This window comes from Sander lucioperca, chromosome 24 (genome assembly GCF_008315115.2).
Source record: "Sander lucioperca isolate FBNREF2018 chromosome 24, SLUC_FBN_1.2, whole genome shotgun sequence".
NCBI classification, from domain to species: Eukaryota; Metazoa; Chordata; class Actinopteri; order Perciformes; family Percidae; genus Sander; species Sander lucioperca.
Window position 1 is genome coordinate 7,684,510 of NC_050196.1, and position 16,121 is coordinate 7,700,630.

Consider the following 16,121-nt stretch of genomic DNA (forward strand, 5'->3'; position numbering starts at 1 on the left):
ATGTGCTGTGACCCTGTTGCAAGTCATTGGGTAACGCGGTGTGTGGTAAGGTGTTTCCCAAATCAGCAGGACAGGATGTCAGCTGTGACACTTTCTGGAAATTCAATATGTTGTATTCACTTTTGCTGTTGCAAACGTCCGGCATCATTCGCCTATTTGGTTCCCGCCCCGGTAAAAAATAATCAGTTACCAGGTTGCTTGTTTTTATTGAGTTAATATTGTTATTTCTGTGATTTTGTTGAACCACCAAGCATCAGTGAACATGCAGAGAAAAGAAGATAACCACACACATCAGTAATGACAGGGGGAGCATGCTGATAGAAGGCCGTCACTGACACACTCCTCCTTAAAGTCTTAAAAGTGATCTTAAAGTGAAGCTAATTGTGTATCCAGACACAAAAGGTATCTCCTCTACCTCCCATAAGTCGTCATAAATCACATTATTCAGGTTCTGAGAGCTACGATGCTCAAAAATCAACATAGCATGCGTGTTGCATCACTGCTGTCTTCCCTACACCTGTCACATAACTGAGACATAAAGGCGCCACACCAAATGACAGCATTGCCATGTTTCCAGCCTACAGCCATCAGGAAGAATGACAGTGCCCCGATGAGAATGGCCAGTTTTTAGTTACTTTTGTAAACAGTACTAAGACAAGAAACTCGAGTCAGAATAAAGCATGAAGCTATAGAGTGAATAGCAGTGTTGTTTTCATAGTTTCATGTCTCCTTATAGTTTTGTTCAGAGTTCTGGGTGAAAAGTGATATATTATTTCAGATAAATTGAACAAAGAATTCAGGATTTATTGCCTAAATTAAACAATTCCTCTACAAACATATATGCGTAGCCTATATACGACTATACATACTGTTCTGATCTTATATCATACTTACAAAAATATCATCAAAAATCCTAAAACTAGGCTACACCTGAAAGAAAACAAATCTGATTAATGACAAAACAATATCTGAAATTGAAGTAAGTAAAAGTAAAAAAAAACCTAAACTTCTAATACCCTGAGTGTTGGGACGTGGCATGTTGGGATGTGGCATGTTGTGCCAACGGCGCGACACCTGTATTTACCCTCACAATCACGCCAGACTGGAATTTGCGTGTCTTTTAACAAATGTGAAAACAAGAGAGTGAAACTTGGCACAAACATGAATCTTCTTGGGAAGACGAGATACGGTCCTCTCCACCCCTTCTCTAGAAAGGCTTGTTAAACTGAATCTTTTTCATCCTGTTCCAGCGAAGAGGAAAGCTTTATCTCTTATCTGTCTTTCCTTCTGTAAACATTGCATGCAAATGTATTATCTAATCCACATTTTGTTTTCTTACACTGGAAACTGGGGAGGATTCCTGCAAACTATAAGGCTGTAATCCCTTTAAAATTCCCAACTATGCTTGGAATTAAGTTTAAGTTGCGAGTGTGGCACTATCCATGAGTTTTTCTATAAGATAACAATTTTTACGAGTTTCTTTATTTGACAAAGGACTGCCTTTTGGACATTATTTTTTGCTATCACCACCCTGATGTCCTGTCAGCTGTTTGTTTTCTATAATAATTTGAGATATGCGTAATATTTATTTTCCATTTTTAGATAATATCATACCCTAATAAGACTTAAAATAAATACAAATACAGCAATGTTACAATGCTCCATTACACGTAAAAGTCCTGCATTCAAAATCCTACTTAAGTTAAAGAAGTATAATCAACAAAATGTACTTAAAACATCAAAAGAAAAGGTACTCGTCCCCCTGTGACTTATGTATTATCATATGTTTATCGGAGTTTTAAGCCCCCAACGTCGCCTTCCAGGCAGCGCTGCCTGGTATGCACTAGGATTAGGCAATGGTTATGGTTATGGTTATGGTTATGGTTAGGGTTATGGTTAAGGTTAGGTGCCTTGAAGTCAATGGTCGCAGCCCTGCCTTGAAGTCGATTAGGCAATGGTTATGGTTAGGGTTATGGTTTGTAAGGGTTTATAATCTTTAGGGCCTCTCTCCATTGAAAATGACCTCTAAGCCAAGGGTTTGTTTTGCCAATGAGGTTTTATCACAGCTCTTCGACAGGAACAGTGACATAGAGGAGAATGTGTCTGAAAGTGAGGATAATGTTTGAGGAGGCCCTGATTATGAGGCGTCCTCCTCTGATTTAGAATTAGACTATTGGGGTTGACCCTCCTGTTGTCTCTCAACCACCAGCAGATTCTCCAGTGGACATGTTACCCTTCCAAAAATGGAAAGTTATCATGGTCCCTCTCCCTACTTGAGCTATAGGACAGTTGGATGGGACCCACTTACAAGTCTACACTGGGCTGCTAATTTCGGCAGGAGTGTACAAGTCAAACGTTGAAGCAACAGCAAAGGCAATATTAGACATTCCTTGTTTCCAACTGTGTCATACACTTGTGTCATACACCTGTGACAAACTCAAAGTGAAACAGAAAGTATGTGACAAGTGGGTCCAGTAATTACCCTCTGTTTACAATCCAGGCCCCCATGTGACTGTGGATGAATGTCGGTTGCATTTCGTTGGAACTGTCCCTTCAGACAATACATAGGCTACCAAACAACCCGGACAAATACAGTATCAAATTATAGGCAGCATGCACATTCCAGCATTCCAGGGCATGAAGGTGATACTAGACATGCAGAAGGACTGAATGGTCATAGACTTACATGTGATCATTTGTTCCTGTTAAGACGTCCTCGGTGAGGGACTGCTAAAAAAGGAAGCTTACCATGTTGAGGACAGTAAGACAAAACAAGCCAAAGCTTCTGTAAGAAGATATTAATTCACCAAAAAAGAGCTTTCTTTAAAAATGTGGGTGAAATCAGGGATTTCTATGCTAATTTGCACATTTTTTCATAGTCGCGTAAAGGGTATTCTGGATGTATAAGGGGGGTGGTGGTGGTGGTGGTGGGATGTTTTATCTAAAGGAGTATTTAGGTAGTCAACAAAGGGACATAAAGTACCTGACACACAAAAGTGGGTGATCATTTTAATTACAATCATTTTCTGGGGGTTTAAAGGAGTGTTAGTAAATTTGAATATAACAGGAGGGTTGACATACTCGTTGAGTTGATGTAGTGAACGGCAGTTGTGTTTCTCGTTTATTTTTGGCATTAACAATACAGTAGTTCCTTTATTATGTTCTTGGACTTCTTCTTTTACCAAACCGCTCAACTGAAAAGCTCAGAATGACTGACTGATGTGCTGTCATGCATGTCAGTCAAACCGTATTGTGTTGGTGGTGACAGCATGTACAGTCATTACGGTCAATTATTTTGACATAACTTGTAATTAGACTGGCGTCTGTTTAGTTATGTTTAGTTGTACTACTCCTCGTATCATGTTGAATGAAACTTTGTCTTTATTGTTGTCTGTTTTTGTTTGATAGTGAGAACAATATAGTTGTCAATCTGTTTCACTACATCTAGTATGAAATAAACCTAGTTTTATATACAGTCTATATGGAATAAATCAATGTGGATCAATCAAATCAAATTACCAAAAATCAAATGACAGTGAACACAGGGCTTTTGGAGTCTAGCTGATGTGATGCGAGGTCTAACAAAGACTTACTCCTATAAATATTATATAACAGATATCTAAATAATGCTTAAGGGGTTTATAATGTGTTTATTTCAGGGTTTCACAAGAAGAGATGACTGAAATGTGAAAGTCGTTGTCAGCCCACATAAATACATTTTCAGACACTCCAGAGATTTTTTTCCCCCTCTTTTGATATTGGAACACTTGCTGCATATTTACTACTTTAGAAAAGAGCAATAACATGAATTATCTGATTATCTATATATATATATATATATATATATATATATATATATATATATATATATATATATATATATAATAATTTGATTTTGTCAAGAAGAAACATATCTTCAACTGATAAGGTGGCAAGTTATGGGTACTGATTAATACTAATTAATGATGTTTTTGATTAGGAGCAAGTATTCTTTTGTATATTTGGACATTTGTTTGTGTTTACCTTGTTCAGCTTTGTTGACCGTGTTTTTAGCCATGTGTCTATTTCTGTGTATGTACTTTGAGAGCAACGAAAAGAGTCAAATTCCTTGTATTGAGTTCACAATTACTTACTTGGCCATTAAAGCTGTTTCTGATGTGTTGCGGCGAATTTAGTACAGGCAACATTGCGGGTCTCCTAATAATGGGTCCTGAGTGTAAAATACGCGGAAGCGACAGGCGGAAGGAGCTTCGACGGAAGCGGTCAGGACTGTCAAGGGAGGAAAAAATTGCAGAATTTGACACAAAGAGGCTAATCCCACCAAATAGCACCGATCTTTCCCCCCTTTTCCTCGACACCGGCATCCGCTGCGATGATCCTGTTAGAAATCAATAACCGCATTATAGAAGAGACGCTGTCGTTGAAGTTTGACGGCGCATCCAACGGGTGAGAATTCATTGTTACACCTGGCTAGCATTGCTAACGTCAGCTAGCTTCCCCCTTTTTTTTTTTTTACTGAAGATGATGGCTGCATTTAATGAAGCAGTGGGGGATTCGGATGCAGCTGATAAACCTGTGTAGCTTTGCACAAGTCAGCTAGTTAGTCGTATTTGTTGTAAAAGAAAAAGAGGCTGATTTTTTTTCTTGCTGCTCTGCCGTGACTGATTTGCCCAAAGCTGGGGTGTGTCTGCACGGTCAGTGTTGTGCCACAGTGTGTAACCCTAATGATCTCTCCTGGCGGTTTCCCCATAGTCCGTGGAGGTGAAATAACAAAAACATTTTAGATTTTAGACTGACCTGACCAAAAAAACCCGCAGCGTTTTAAAACGTTAAACGAGGCTGCATTGCATTCATGGTTTCTCTCGCATTAACAAGGGGATTCCACCAGGCTTCACGGCTAGTGAAATACATTTTCTAAGGAGTACAGTTTGGTGTTTTTTTTTGACACGTCGGGTCTGTCAAGAGAACAAAAACTCATATCCGGTTAACCACAGAATATGGCTAATGATATTATATTCTAGGTTGGTGTTTTTCACTTAATACAAGCCAATTATTTGCTTTCCACGGCACCATAGACCCAGTTAGCGGCTACTTGTTAGCTAACCATCGCCCATCTCTCCGGCTTCCGCATTCCTTCAGTCAAGCTGAGTCAAGTGTGTGCCCTGTGCAGCAGCAGCAGCAGCTCCTGTTAGGACAGGCTGCTACAGCCACCTCAAAAGTGTTTTTTGCTGTTTTTAAGAAAAGACAAAATTGTCAAGGTGATTTCATTTGAAGTAGAATGTTTTATGATATGCTTTTCCAAAACAATTGACATAAAAATGCATATACAGTAACACAGACTGTCTTAGCTTGAAATCAGAGCATGAACACTTTTCAGAGTTGCTGAATTAGTCGTCGTCTCTGTTTACTCTCGTTGTTTTTCGTTGCCGATGTTGCATCCAGGGCTGCAAACAACAATCATTTCCCCAATCGATTAATTTGCAGATTATTTACTGATTGATTGACTGTTGATTGGATTCATTATCTTAACTTGCACTACTTTGTGTTTAGATTTGCATTTTGTTGTTAACTGCGTGATCTTCTATTTCTTTCTCATGCACATTTATTAGAATTGTTGAAGGAAGATGATTTACCTAATGACTGCTTCCCTGTAATGTTTGTGCACTCGATAAATAAAGACCTTGAACCTTAATTGTTTAGTCTGAATGTCAAGGAGAAAAAAGCTAAAAAAAAAAAAAAAAATGCCCATCACGCAAGCCCAGGGTGACGCCTTAAATTGCATGTTTTGTCCAACTAACATTGCAAAACCCAAATATATTACATTATCTATTACTGGAACTATTACAAAAATGACTTTGGCTGTTCATATGAAGAGGAGATGTGGCTAAATTTAACACAGACTGAGCAGTACACTGAGTACAGTATTATGTAATTTATATGTGGCTTAACACCTTATGGCTATTTCCTTTATGCTCCAACCATGCATCTCTCTCATTTCATTTTCTCCATGCAGAACCAAGCCCGAGGCCGTCGATGTGACGTTTGCAGGTGAGTTTATTTGGCATGTTATCTAACAGCTGGCTTTATACTGTATGTGGTCTCTTTGAATGTCTTTGTGTAAATCTTACCACACAATTGATTGCAATTGAAATGACAGCATGGTCATTATGGTTGGCTTTAATGTCTTGAAGGTGTAATGACATTATCTTAAGTCAAGCCAAACCATTACTACTAGCCTACATTGGTAGAGTCAACCATTGTCTGTCTACTGAGAAATCACTGTTTTTAGCACTATGAATATTATAAAGTTTCAATGCTACTGCTGGATGTGATGCAGATGTTTAGCTGTGCTTTTGCTGTTGTCATCACACCAGCTATCTTCCTGTTGTGTGGTCAACCTGTTGCAAATGCATCAGCCCTGCCAGTAATTGCTGCTAGATGACACACAGGCTGCATTTCCACCTGGTATTAACGTTGGATCTGAGTCATCCGATCACAAGTGGACAGCTCCAGAAGCGTCCCACCTGGAAGTAGAATGTGACTCCAAATGCGTCCTAATTGACCACTTGTGATTAGAGCTTACTTCTTTGCTCTATATGTAAATAATGACATACAGCATTTGCATTTGCACATACCGGTAGTCGGGTAGTGTGTGTACATTTCAGTTGTTGCTCTCAACAAATTATACGTTAGAAATGTGCGCTGCCTACAGCCTGTCAGGCAGGGGAGAAGGAGGTTTTAAAAAGAAAAGTTACCTGCTGTTAAAAACATTACATTTCTGGATTTTGCCGCTTCGTAATAAAAGCTTTTAAGTAACTAAATAACGGGGGACTTTTATTGTGAAGAATTTATAAGAAATGAATTGACCACTCAGACTCGCCGGCTTCTGAATAGCAAAAGGAGAAGTTGCGACGTAAGACCCGGAATGACGTCAGTAATGTCCTGCATATTCATGATTTTGGTGACGGTTATGAAACAAAAAAATAAGGATATTGTCTTCTGGCGGCTGCCTTTTCCAGGCAACCGCGGGACACAGAGCTCCAGACAGGAGGGGATATAAGAGCAGGCAGCACCGGAACAAAAACACAGACAGTAATATACAACCAAAGATCCAATCCGCATAACGACGGCAACGTATGCGGCCCAGGATACATACGCGTACACACTGCTAAAAGAATGTGATCATATGTGCCTAAACCACCTCTGAATGTAGTCTGAGTGAACGGATCTCAATGCATTCCCAGAGTACTTTGTATACAAGTGTACTTTGAGCCTAGATAGGATCACTTAGATCAGATTTTAATACCAGGTGGAAACGGGGGTCATAGTGTTACATCTCACATATGTAATTGACTGAAATAATGTAATATATCGGCATGAATTGCGGTTACTATTTAAGGTGGCACAATTGTCCCAAGTGGAAAATGTGTCAGTTGTGTCAAGTTGCCGGAAGGAAAGGGTTAGGAGGTTGATGAATTACTCATTAATTACCCGCAGGCTTTCATGTTTAACGTTCATCTCTGCTGCAGATTTCGATGGCGTCTTGTACCACATCTCCAACCCCAATGGGGACAAGACCAAAGTGATGGTCAGCATCTCCCTGAAGTTCTACAAGGAGCTGCAGGAGCACGGGGCTGACGAGGTACGACACACCGATGAGGGAACAACGTAAATAAAGAACGCGTTACACTCGGTTCTGGGTGCCTTCAAATCTAAATACCCATTTTCACATCCTTCAACACAGGTTCACATACTGCGTATAAACAAACCAGGGTGTCTGCAAGACCTGTAAAACCTTTTTAGAAGTGTCTGAAATGAGGTTCTTGTAGAGCTGAAACGTTCTTGTCATTTAAGTCTTAAACTTGAGTTTAAAAGTGGGGTTCTTACACACTGTTCCTCTGGTGTATAAAAAAATAAACTGATCATGCAGAGGTTAAGAATTGCTTTCATGCTATATCTTGATTTCAATGCTGATATTTTTTTTCTCCAAACACAGGTGAGCTGTTTAAACCTACAGTCACTGTGCAAACATGCACTGCTGCAAAAATAAAACCATTGTCACTCAGGAATCCAAGACAAGAATGCTGATAAATTTGATTTGTGTCTGGTTCTGGCGTCAATCTTGAGCTGAATATATATATAATTTTTTTATTTTTTTTTAAAAGCAGAGTGAGGTCATGATTGGTATCTACATACAAACACACACCTCTACCACAAGAGCTCTGTTGCCATGTAAGGAAGAAAGCAGCTGCCGAGGCTTCTGGTAGAAACAGGAAGTGAGTTTGTGTGACTCACCCCAGGCGAGGAAGTGCTGACTGCGAGCAGCAGCAGCCACTGTGCATGAATGTCTTGGCTGCAATCCAGCGGCTTCCACTCCTTGTTCCCTAAAACTCGAGAGCAGAGGGATAAGTGAATGGTTCGGCAGTGTCCCATTCAGTTATTCAGCCGGTGAAAAGTCTTATTTTAGAAAGCAGTCAGGGTGGAGGGAGGTCTCATTTATTCTCACACATTCTTATCTAAGCCCTTGTTTGACAAATTTAGGAAGAATATAGTGTACTACACTCTGTCTTTTGTTGACCTTTGGTGGTACATTATCGGCATACCTGAGTTTGATTTGCATATTCCTGCTAAGTAGACCGCACTTTATTCCACAACGCGACAGGTATCCATTAGAGAGGAGGCCCCCATGATGTTAAATTACACATCACCTTCCTGCATTAGTAGAAGTCCTTTGTTGTACGTGGAGTTGGTTTTCTTTCTCAGCTTTTTATTGGTGTTGACATCTGCTAGTTTCTCGTCTTTCTCGAACTGCCTGCTTTGTCTCGGAGGATTCCCAAAGCTATAAAATTCACTGAAGTGATAAGAACTTTGAAGATCAAAAAAATGGCTTCGAAAGTACCAGTTCAATCACAAGAAAGCAACTAATCGTCAATCTCCCTAACTCTAGGGACCCGTTCTCTATTCTATCATCCAAGTAGCAGCACCAAGACCTACTTTAAGAGCCTTGTCTTGCAAAAATAAATATACATAATCTTCAGTCATTATCCCATATTTAAAAGCTTTTACAGTCCTGTTTTCCTGTATTAATTACATTTTCCTTCCCGTGACCTAAGATTTTGCTTTTTAAGTTATAATATAGTAGGTAGTTTTGCTTTTTTTTTTTTTTTACATATTCTACTTCTTCTGTATTTGAAAGTAAGATGCAAATAAAGGTCATATTTTTAATTGCAGCTGCTCAAGAGGGTCTATGGGAATTTCCTCGTTTCATCAGAGGCTGGTAAGTTCTAACACATTTACTGATTGCTTGTTAGACTGCTAGCATCGGTTTTAGGATCGCTGCACCACATACCCTTTGTTCCTCATTTCTACATATTCTCCCGTATTTGTGAGTTTGTGGTAGCTCACTTATTCCTTTTTAATTGAAAACCGTGAAATTTAAAAGAAGTGTTTTGACAATGAGCCACTACTCGATGTAGATTTTGTACAATCGGTCCGTTTGTGATTGTTTTCCTCTCAGGCTACAACGTGTCCCTCCTCTACGACCTGGACGCGCTACCAGCCAATAAAGATGAGGTTGTCCACCAGGCGGGGATGCTCAAGAGGAACTGCTTCGCCTCAGTGTTTGAAAAGTACTTCAAGTTCCAGGAAGAGGGGAAAGAGGGCGAGAAGAGGGCCGTGGTCCACTACAGAGACGATGAGTCCATGTACGTGGGGTGGGGGGGCTTTTGGTTACAGATGTCTTATAAAAACAGAAGGGAAGAGCTCAGTCTAATGTCTTTATGTGGCTGTGTCTCTAGTCTAAAAGTGTCTCATTTGAGAGCAATGAGTAACCTTTTAGAAATGCAAATTTCAGATATTTAACGGAGATGTGACCGTGTGAAATAAATACACTCATTTATTGGGAGTTGTGGCTTTTAAAATAATTCACGGTCCTAGTTGGCTAATAAAATGGAAACAGGCTATATAGGGCCGCTACCTATGATGTTATACAGCTAAAACAGATATTTGCAGTCCTGTGAATTGACAAATTCTGTAGGAGCTCTTCTGTATGGGAAATATGTTGTAGTCCTCACAGGATTAAGCTCAATTTTTTTTAACCTTTTCGCCCATCTGACATGTTCTTTCTTCTCAGGTATCTGGAGGCCAAGAAAGACCGCGTGACCGTGGTGTTCAGCACAGTGTTCAAAGACGACGACGACGTCATCATCGGCAAAGTTTTCATGCAGGTGTGTGAGGCCACATGTACATAATATCCGCCATTGAGGAAAGTATCAACTTGGTCGATTCAGTTATGCAAAAGGGAAATGTATATTTAGTTTCTCTTTTTAACAAAGCACAAAAAAAAGGTTATTTATATTATGTGACCAAAAGGCTAGCAATGGGGGTAACCACCATGAATAATGCGTGAACACTCCCAAGTTTTTCCGCTCTTCCTGTTCGGCTGACATTGCATGAATGTGGCATTACTATGTTGTATGGAATTGAGAGCAATAATGTGAGCAAGAAGGTGGCTAATATGATGTAGCGTAGCGCTCTCACCGTTCGCTGAAAGCCTATTTATTTATGTACTAATTTATTTCAGTTAGCTACATAGCCTAGCTAACCTTCTAAGATCACATTAGCTCTACCAGCCTGCAGCTAACTAAATAAGCTAAGTAGCTAACAAGCTAATCTTCATAGATGACCAGATTTCCTTCTTTGCTGTTAAGCTAACATTTTTTTGTTACCCTTTTTTGTAACTGTGTGTAATTGGAGTAATTAAGTAATTGACTATACTGTACCTCTTATGTTGTGTTTTACTATATAACTTAAAATTAGTAACGCATACTGTACACTTACTTGTTCTGTGTAGGAGTTCAAAGAGGGTCGGCGGGCCAGCCACACAGCCCCCCAGGTGCTGTTCAGCCACAGGGAGCCCCCACTGGAGCTGAAGGACACAGACGCCGCTGTCGGGGACAACATTGGATACATCACTTTCGGTCAGTATCTGTTAAGCATTGGCTGATGCTATACTACTGTAATCATTTAACATATAGACCTTTTTCACGGCAGACGTGTTGACGTGTCATAGTAGGAAAAGCACAGGTGTATTCAAAACCATTAATGATGGCTACATTCCACTTAGGAGAGGCCCTGGTGTTGTGCATGCTGACTCACTGAACTAGCTTACTGGGACACTTGATGGAATTGAGCCATCGTTAAGGTTATCAATTTCAGCTGGGCTTTTCCTAACTGTGACAAGTCATAATGTCTGCTGTGAAAAAGGTCCATTTACTAATTTGATACTCATGTGTGTACGCTGTTTTGATGTTTTCAGTTTTGTTCCCACGTCACACCAACGCCAATGCCAGAGACAACACCATCAACCTCATCCACACCTTCAGGGACTACCTGCACTACCACATAAAGTGCTCCAAGGTCAGTTCAACGACAAATCTGAAACATGCTCCAGAAGTTCTTGGGAGTTTCCTTTTTTAAGTATTTAAAAATGTCTATTCTGTAAGGTCAGATCAATTTTGTCTTGGAGACTCTTTGGAAAAGAGTGCACAAAGATGTAGACAGATCAATATAGTTTTAAGAATCTCCTAATGAAGCTCTAAAGTAACCGGAACTCTTAAATTAGGCCTTATAGATAATGAATGTAGTATTTTCTTTCTTTTTCTTGGCTTTATAATTGTGATGCAATTTCCCCCCAAAGTTTCAATGAGTATGGTTGGTAAGAAATGCTTGTTGTAAGATATATATTTAACATTATGTTTTAACAGATAATTAGTCAGTTGTTGTGATATTTTAAGGCTTAAGGCCTTAGGTCACACCATAAATTCCGAGTTTGAGGCTCAACCGCAGCTAAATAAATATTTAGGAGGCACCTGTTGACTCTACAAGCTGAAAGTCTGCTATAATCACAGGCTACAAACAACTCCTACAGTCTTTAATCAGCACGTTCCATCAGCCATAGCTGAGATCAAATGAAGGCCCTAGCTGATGACATCTTGCTCTGCTGCCCTCAGGTTTATAGGGAAGTGTGTGGGCGTTTGTGTACGCTTTACACACAAAAGGTGGCACGCTATTGGACTCTTCTGGACTGCAAAACCCTAATCAAAGCCATTTTTTGGATGGCATTCATTAGAGGAATGTGTTAGGCTTTTGTGCTATTTCACAAATTCCCATAAAGGGACGGCGTTGGATGTTTTTGCTTCAGACAGTGGCGTGTCTGCGTGGGTGACGAGACAGTTCAGGGTGGTTTTCGGCTTGAGAAACAGGAGACCATACACTGTCAAAACAACTGTTATGCTATTGTCTCTGCCGGCACACTGTGTTAAGGATACTGACACACCATGTTGACATATTTTTCACAAAATAAAAATCTGCATGTGTATCTTTTGTTTTGATAACCCTGTTGTCCTCAGGTCAAATCTGACACGTTTTCAAAGTTTCTATGTCAAAAATATGGGATTATTTCAACCAAATTGCCCAAAAACAACGCGAATGGTTCCATACGCGAAACAGGCTGTGATTATCCATCAACATGCATTTCTCCCATCTTAACTATTAGTTCAATTTCTTCATAATGTTGGTGGGTTTTTAACTCAAATATTGGGTATAATTTCATATGAATTAGGTTTATTGACCATTAAATCCAAAAATAAGTCTTAAAACTAGAGGTAATAAGTTGGAATGAAATTGGCTAAGAAGATGTAATGGAGAATTGGTTTCTACTTCATGCTTCATATATGTGCACAAGGGTTAAATGATCTGTTTCGACAATTTGTCGTGCAATGAGAATCTCCTCATGCGTGACGTCCTCTCTTCCGCAGGCCTACATTCACACACGCATGAGGGCCAAGACGTCAGAATTCCTCAAGGTGCTGAACCGCGCTCGACCCGACGCCGAGAAGAAAGAGATGAAGACCATGTCGTGAGTAGCCTCTGCTCTGTCGACACCCACCTCTAGTTTCGACACCATTGCTCAAATTTAGGTTTTGCTCATCTAATTGTTAAGACACAACACCGTGATTCTGTGTTTGTGGTGTTTGTTTTTTTTTGTTTTTTTTTTGGATGCCATCAATCAGATTTTAGGATTTTTATCCAACTGTTTAATACTCAAGCTTAACTTTAACAGATTAATTTAATTTTATGGATCCTTAGTCACAATGTTTTAAGCCTCCTCTATGCCTGTTGCAATGTTAAGGCAGGGTTCATACGTTTTGAAAAAACCTGGAAAAGTTACGGAATTTGAAAAATGCAAATTCCAGGCCTGGAAAGGTTTTGGAAACATAAGAAGACCCAGAAAGTTTTGGAAAAAAATCATGGAATTTTTTTTTAACACAGCATACTAATATGTGATTTAATAAATGTATTTGACGTCGTCCTAACCTCAACGTTCTATTCGGGGCGCGATATTACGAATCCCACTATGAACAACATAAATTGTCATTCATTTTATTGTTAAACCTCTAAGGGGAAAACTTTAAAAGATTTTTATTCTTATTGTATAATGTCGACTGACATTTTCAGGAAAACATAGTCATGGAAATTTGCCAAAAAGTCATGGAAAAGTATTGGTTAAAATGTGTATGAACCCTGTTAAGGTGGTAAATGAAGAGCTGCAGTAATGTTTCAGAATTATTTTTCCTGAATGATTCTTGCAGTTGAAAGCAAAACACAACCAGGTTCAGCTCTGAGATACACTATCTCTGCATTTTCTTTTTCCTCTGTATCTGTGTGTTTTTGCGGTGTGGCTGTGTTTGCCCCCACTGTTCTTGCAGTGTTTTTCTTTCTTTTTTTTACAGCTCTCTGCTTCGCTAAAACCTCCTAACAGTTGCACAGACAGTTTTTTTTTTTTAGCCTTGTAGCTCTGAAATAATTGGTAAATGTATACTGTCGAAGCACAGAGAGTCTGTGGTTAACGTGTAACCATAGCTGCCTTCTTCGTAAGTCTTAAAGAGGGAGAAACCTTTCACATGCATTCTGGGTTTGGCTACAAGGTTAATAAAAACAAGTCAGCTATGCAATTCTCACGAATATAGAACCGTGTCGGTCACATATTAGTTGAATTTGTTTGCATATTAAATCATACCACAAATATGCTGCAATTATCAGAATCACTATCAGGATTAATTGCAAAGTCCACAGATGAAAGGAATTTTATAGAAGCTTGCGTTGTGCTGGCAGAGTGCCAACACAACCAAACGATCAATGATTTTGTCATTACTTTGGAACAATATGTTGCAACATGCAGTCTCTTAGCTGTTTCAACGACCTCAACATCATCAACAACAACAACAACAACAACAACAGGACAGATGCATTGTTACAGTTTCAAGCTTTTAGTTTTGTTTTAAAGTAATAGTTTATTAAAATATGCTTATTTGACAAAAGAAAGGAAATCAGCCTATTCCCCAAAGTGTAGAATTATTCCTTTTAAAAATAGTTTGTTTTTTTTAGACGTAGTTTAAAAAGCAAGTGGGATGTTGTTTCTCCTAAAGGATTTAAAGTGTGTGGGTACTAGTGAAGAGGATAAGCTGATTAGATGTTCTTTGTGTGGCGTCTAATGTTTCTATTGTTTTGATTTTTCAGTGGAAAGACCTTCTCCCGCTGAGGCTGACCCCTCCCCCCCCCCCCCACCACCACCACCAGAGAAATTCAATCCCCCTTGGACATGCCCAAACGCGCTACACTGAGACTCAACGCCACATTGGACAGGACTCCAGGACGCCTCTAAATGCCCCCGCCCAGCCCCAAATACCAGTCCAGTCTTTTTCCTTTCCTTTTTTTTTTTTATTTTTAATGAATAATAATGTTGGCTCTACTTCGGGAAAGCCCAGGCTCAAGAAAAATGGAAAGAAATGGCATTCCTTGCTTTGCATAGTTAAAGAGAATTATTAGTCCTATATAAATATATATATGAGAAAAAAAAAATTGAAATTTTTGATACGATATCTTTTACTCCATTTGGTACTCTTGCTTGCCCCTCAACCCTCACCATGCAATATCCATGTATTGGATGATTTCAATCCCCCCCCCCCCCCTTTCATCCCTCTCTGTGCTTTCATGTCGTCTGTACCATTGTCATTTAAAAAAAATAAAAATGAATCACTCTTACAAAAACAAAAATCTCTGGTAGTAATGTGTGCTGGTTTTGTGATTCTCGTACAATTGCTTATGTGTCCAACAGTTTTGTCCACACAGAATATTTGAGTCTGAATTGATTCACTTCGTCATGCTTATTTCCTTTGACAATATTACAAGTTTAAGGAAAAAAAGGACAATTTCTTAAATAACAGGGCGTATGGTTCAGGCATTTTGGACCGGGATACATGATAACCTACAGTAATGTCTGATTGCACGGAGCCAGGTTCCATTCAGCCCAAGATTATTTGTTCTGGGAGATGGGTCAATCCTAAACAGGATGGATAAGAACATAAGAAGCTGGGTCCAGACTAGTTTAACGATAGCCAGAGGATGGAAGGACGAAGGGGTGCCGTCAATCCGGGAGTGTGCTTGTGAGATGGCTAGGGTGGCAGCGTTTGGAAAAAAAATGTCAAACTGTTTGCAAGATTAAATGTCTACTTTAAAAATTGGGGACAGTACTTAAGCTTTCTGGAGAGGCATACACTGCTTATTGTTTTATCACATATACAGTACATAATATGGCTACTTGGATTACAGTTTGTTGTCTATTTTGGTATTTTATTGTCTTGAATATTATGGTTATTTCATCTGGTCTTAATTTTTGTGTAAGGGGGTGTATCTAATTTAACCGATTTGTATGTTTTTTTATTCTCTTTAAAAAAAAAAATTAAACTGTTAATCAAAAAAAAAAGGAATTATAAACTGAGCAATATATTGAACTCAATTTAATTTTGAAGTGTGTCTAAGGCTACATTGGTTTAAAGGCTTTTAAAATATATTTTATTACATTATATTTGTAAGCTTTCTAGTGTAGTTCTACATTTTACTGTAGTGTTTTGTCTTTTCATGTCTTTACATGATCCTGTGTATTGGTTGAGAAATTCCACAATCCTTGAACTCATCCTTTTAAAACCAGTGAAATAATAAACAATTCAACACGAAAAACAAAATCACAGGTGTTTCTGACATTCTGACAGTGACATTTT

General features: G+C 39.1%; 1 protein-coding gene and 1 long non-coding RNA gene across 2 annotated transcripts; one reads left to right on the forward strand and one right to left on the reverse strand.

The window, feature by feature from the left end:
• Positions 1 to 4,203: 4,203 nt before the first annotated feature.
• arpc2 (actin related protein 2/3 complex, subunit 2) lies at positions 4,204 to 15,086 on the forward strand. The gene is made up of 10 exons (XM_031291617.2): positions 4,204 to 4,446; positions 6,014 to 6,048; positions 7,530 to 7,642; positions 9,232 to 9,277; positions 9,518 to 9,704; positions 10,133 to 10,226; positions 10,853 to 10,979; positions 11,318 to 11,418; positions 12,819 to 12,919; positions 14,581 to 15,086. The coding sequence occupies exons 1-10, from the start codon at positions 4,373 to 4,375 to the stop codon at positions 14,600 to 14,602; spliced, it is 900 nt and encodes a 299-aa protein (XP_031147477.1). The 5' UTR covers positions 4,204 to 4,372; the 3' UTR covers positions 14,603 to 15,086.
• On the reverse strand, positions 13,835 to 14,587 carry LOC116044453. The gene is made up of 2 exons (XR_004103673.2): positions 14,294 to 14,587; positions 13,835 to 14,263 (listed from the first exon to the last, which is right to left on the reverse strand). It is a non-coding gene; the product is annotated as an uncharacterized LOC116044453 (long non-coding RNA).
• Positions 15,087 to 16,121: the final 1,035 nt, after the last annotated feature.

What these genes read in the sequence shown, in the direction of transcription:
- arpc2 (XM_031291617.2), top strand. Translation starts at nt 4,373, where the DNA reads ATGATCCTGTTAGAAATCAATAACCGCATTATAGAAGAGACGCTGTCG. An exon ending in TTTGACGGCGCATCCAACGG is followed by an intron (nt 4,447 to 6,013) that starts GTGAGAATTCAT and finishes TTCTCCATGCAG; the next exon opens with AACCAAGCCCGAGGCCGTCG. An exon ending in TCGGCAAAGTTTTCATGCAG is followed by an intron (nt 10,227 to 10,852) that starts GTGTGTGAGGCC and finishes TGTTCTGTGTAG; the next exon opens with GAGTTCAAAGAGGGTCGGCG.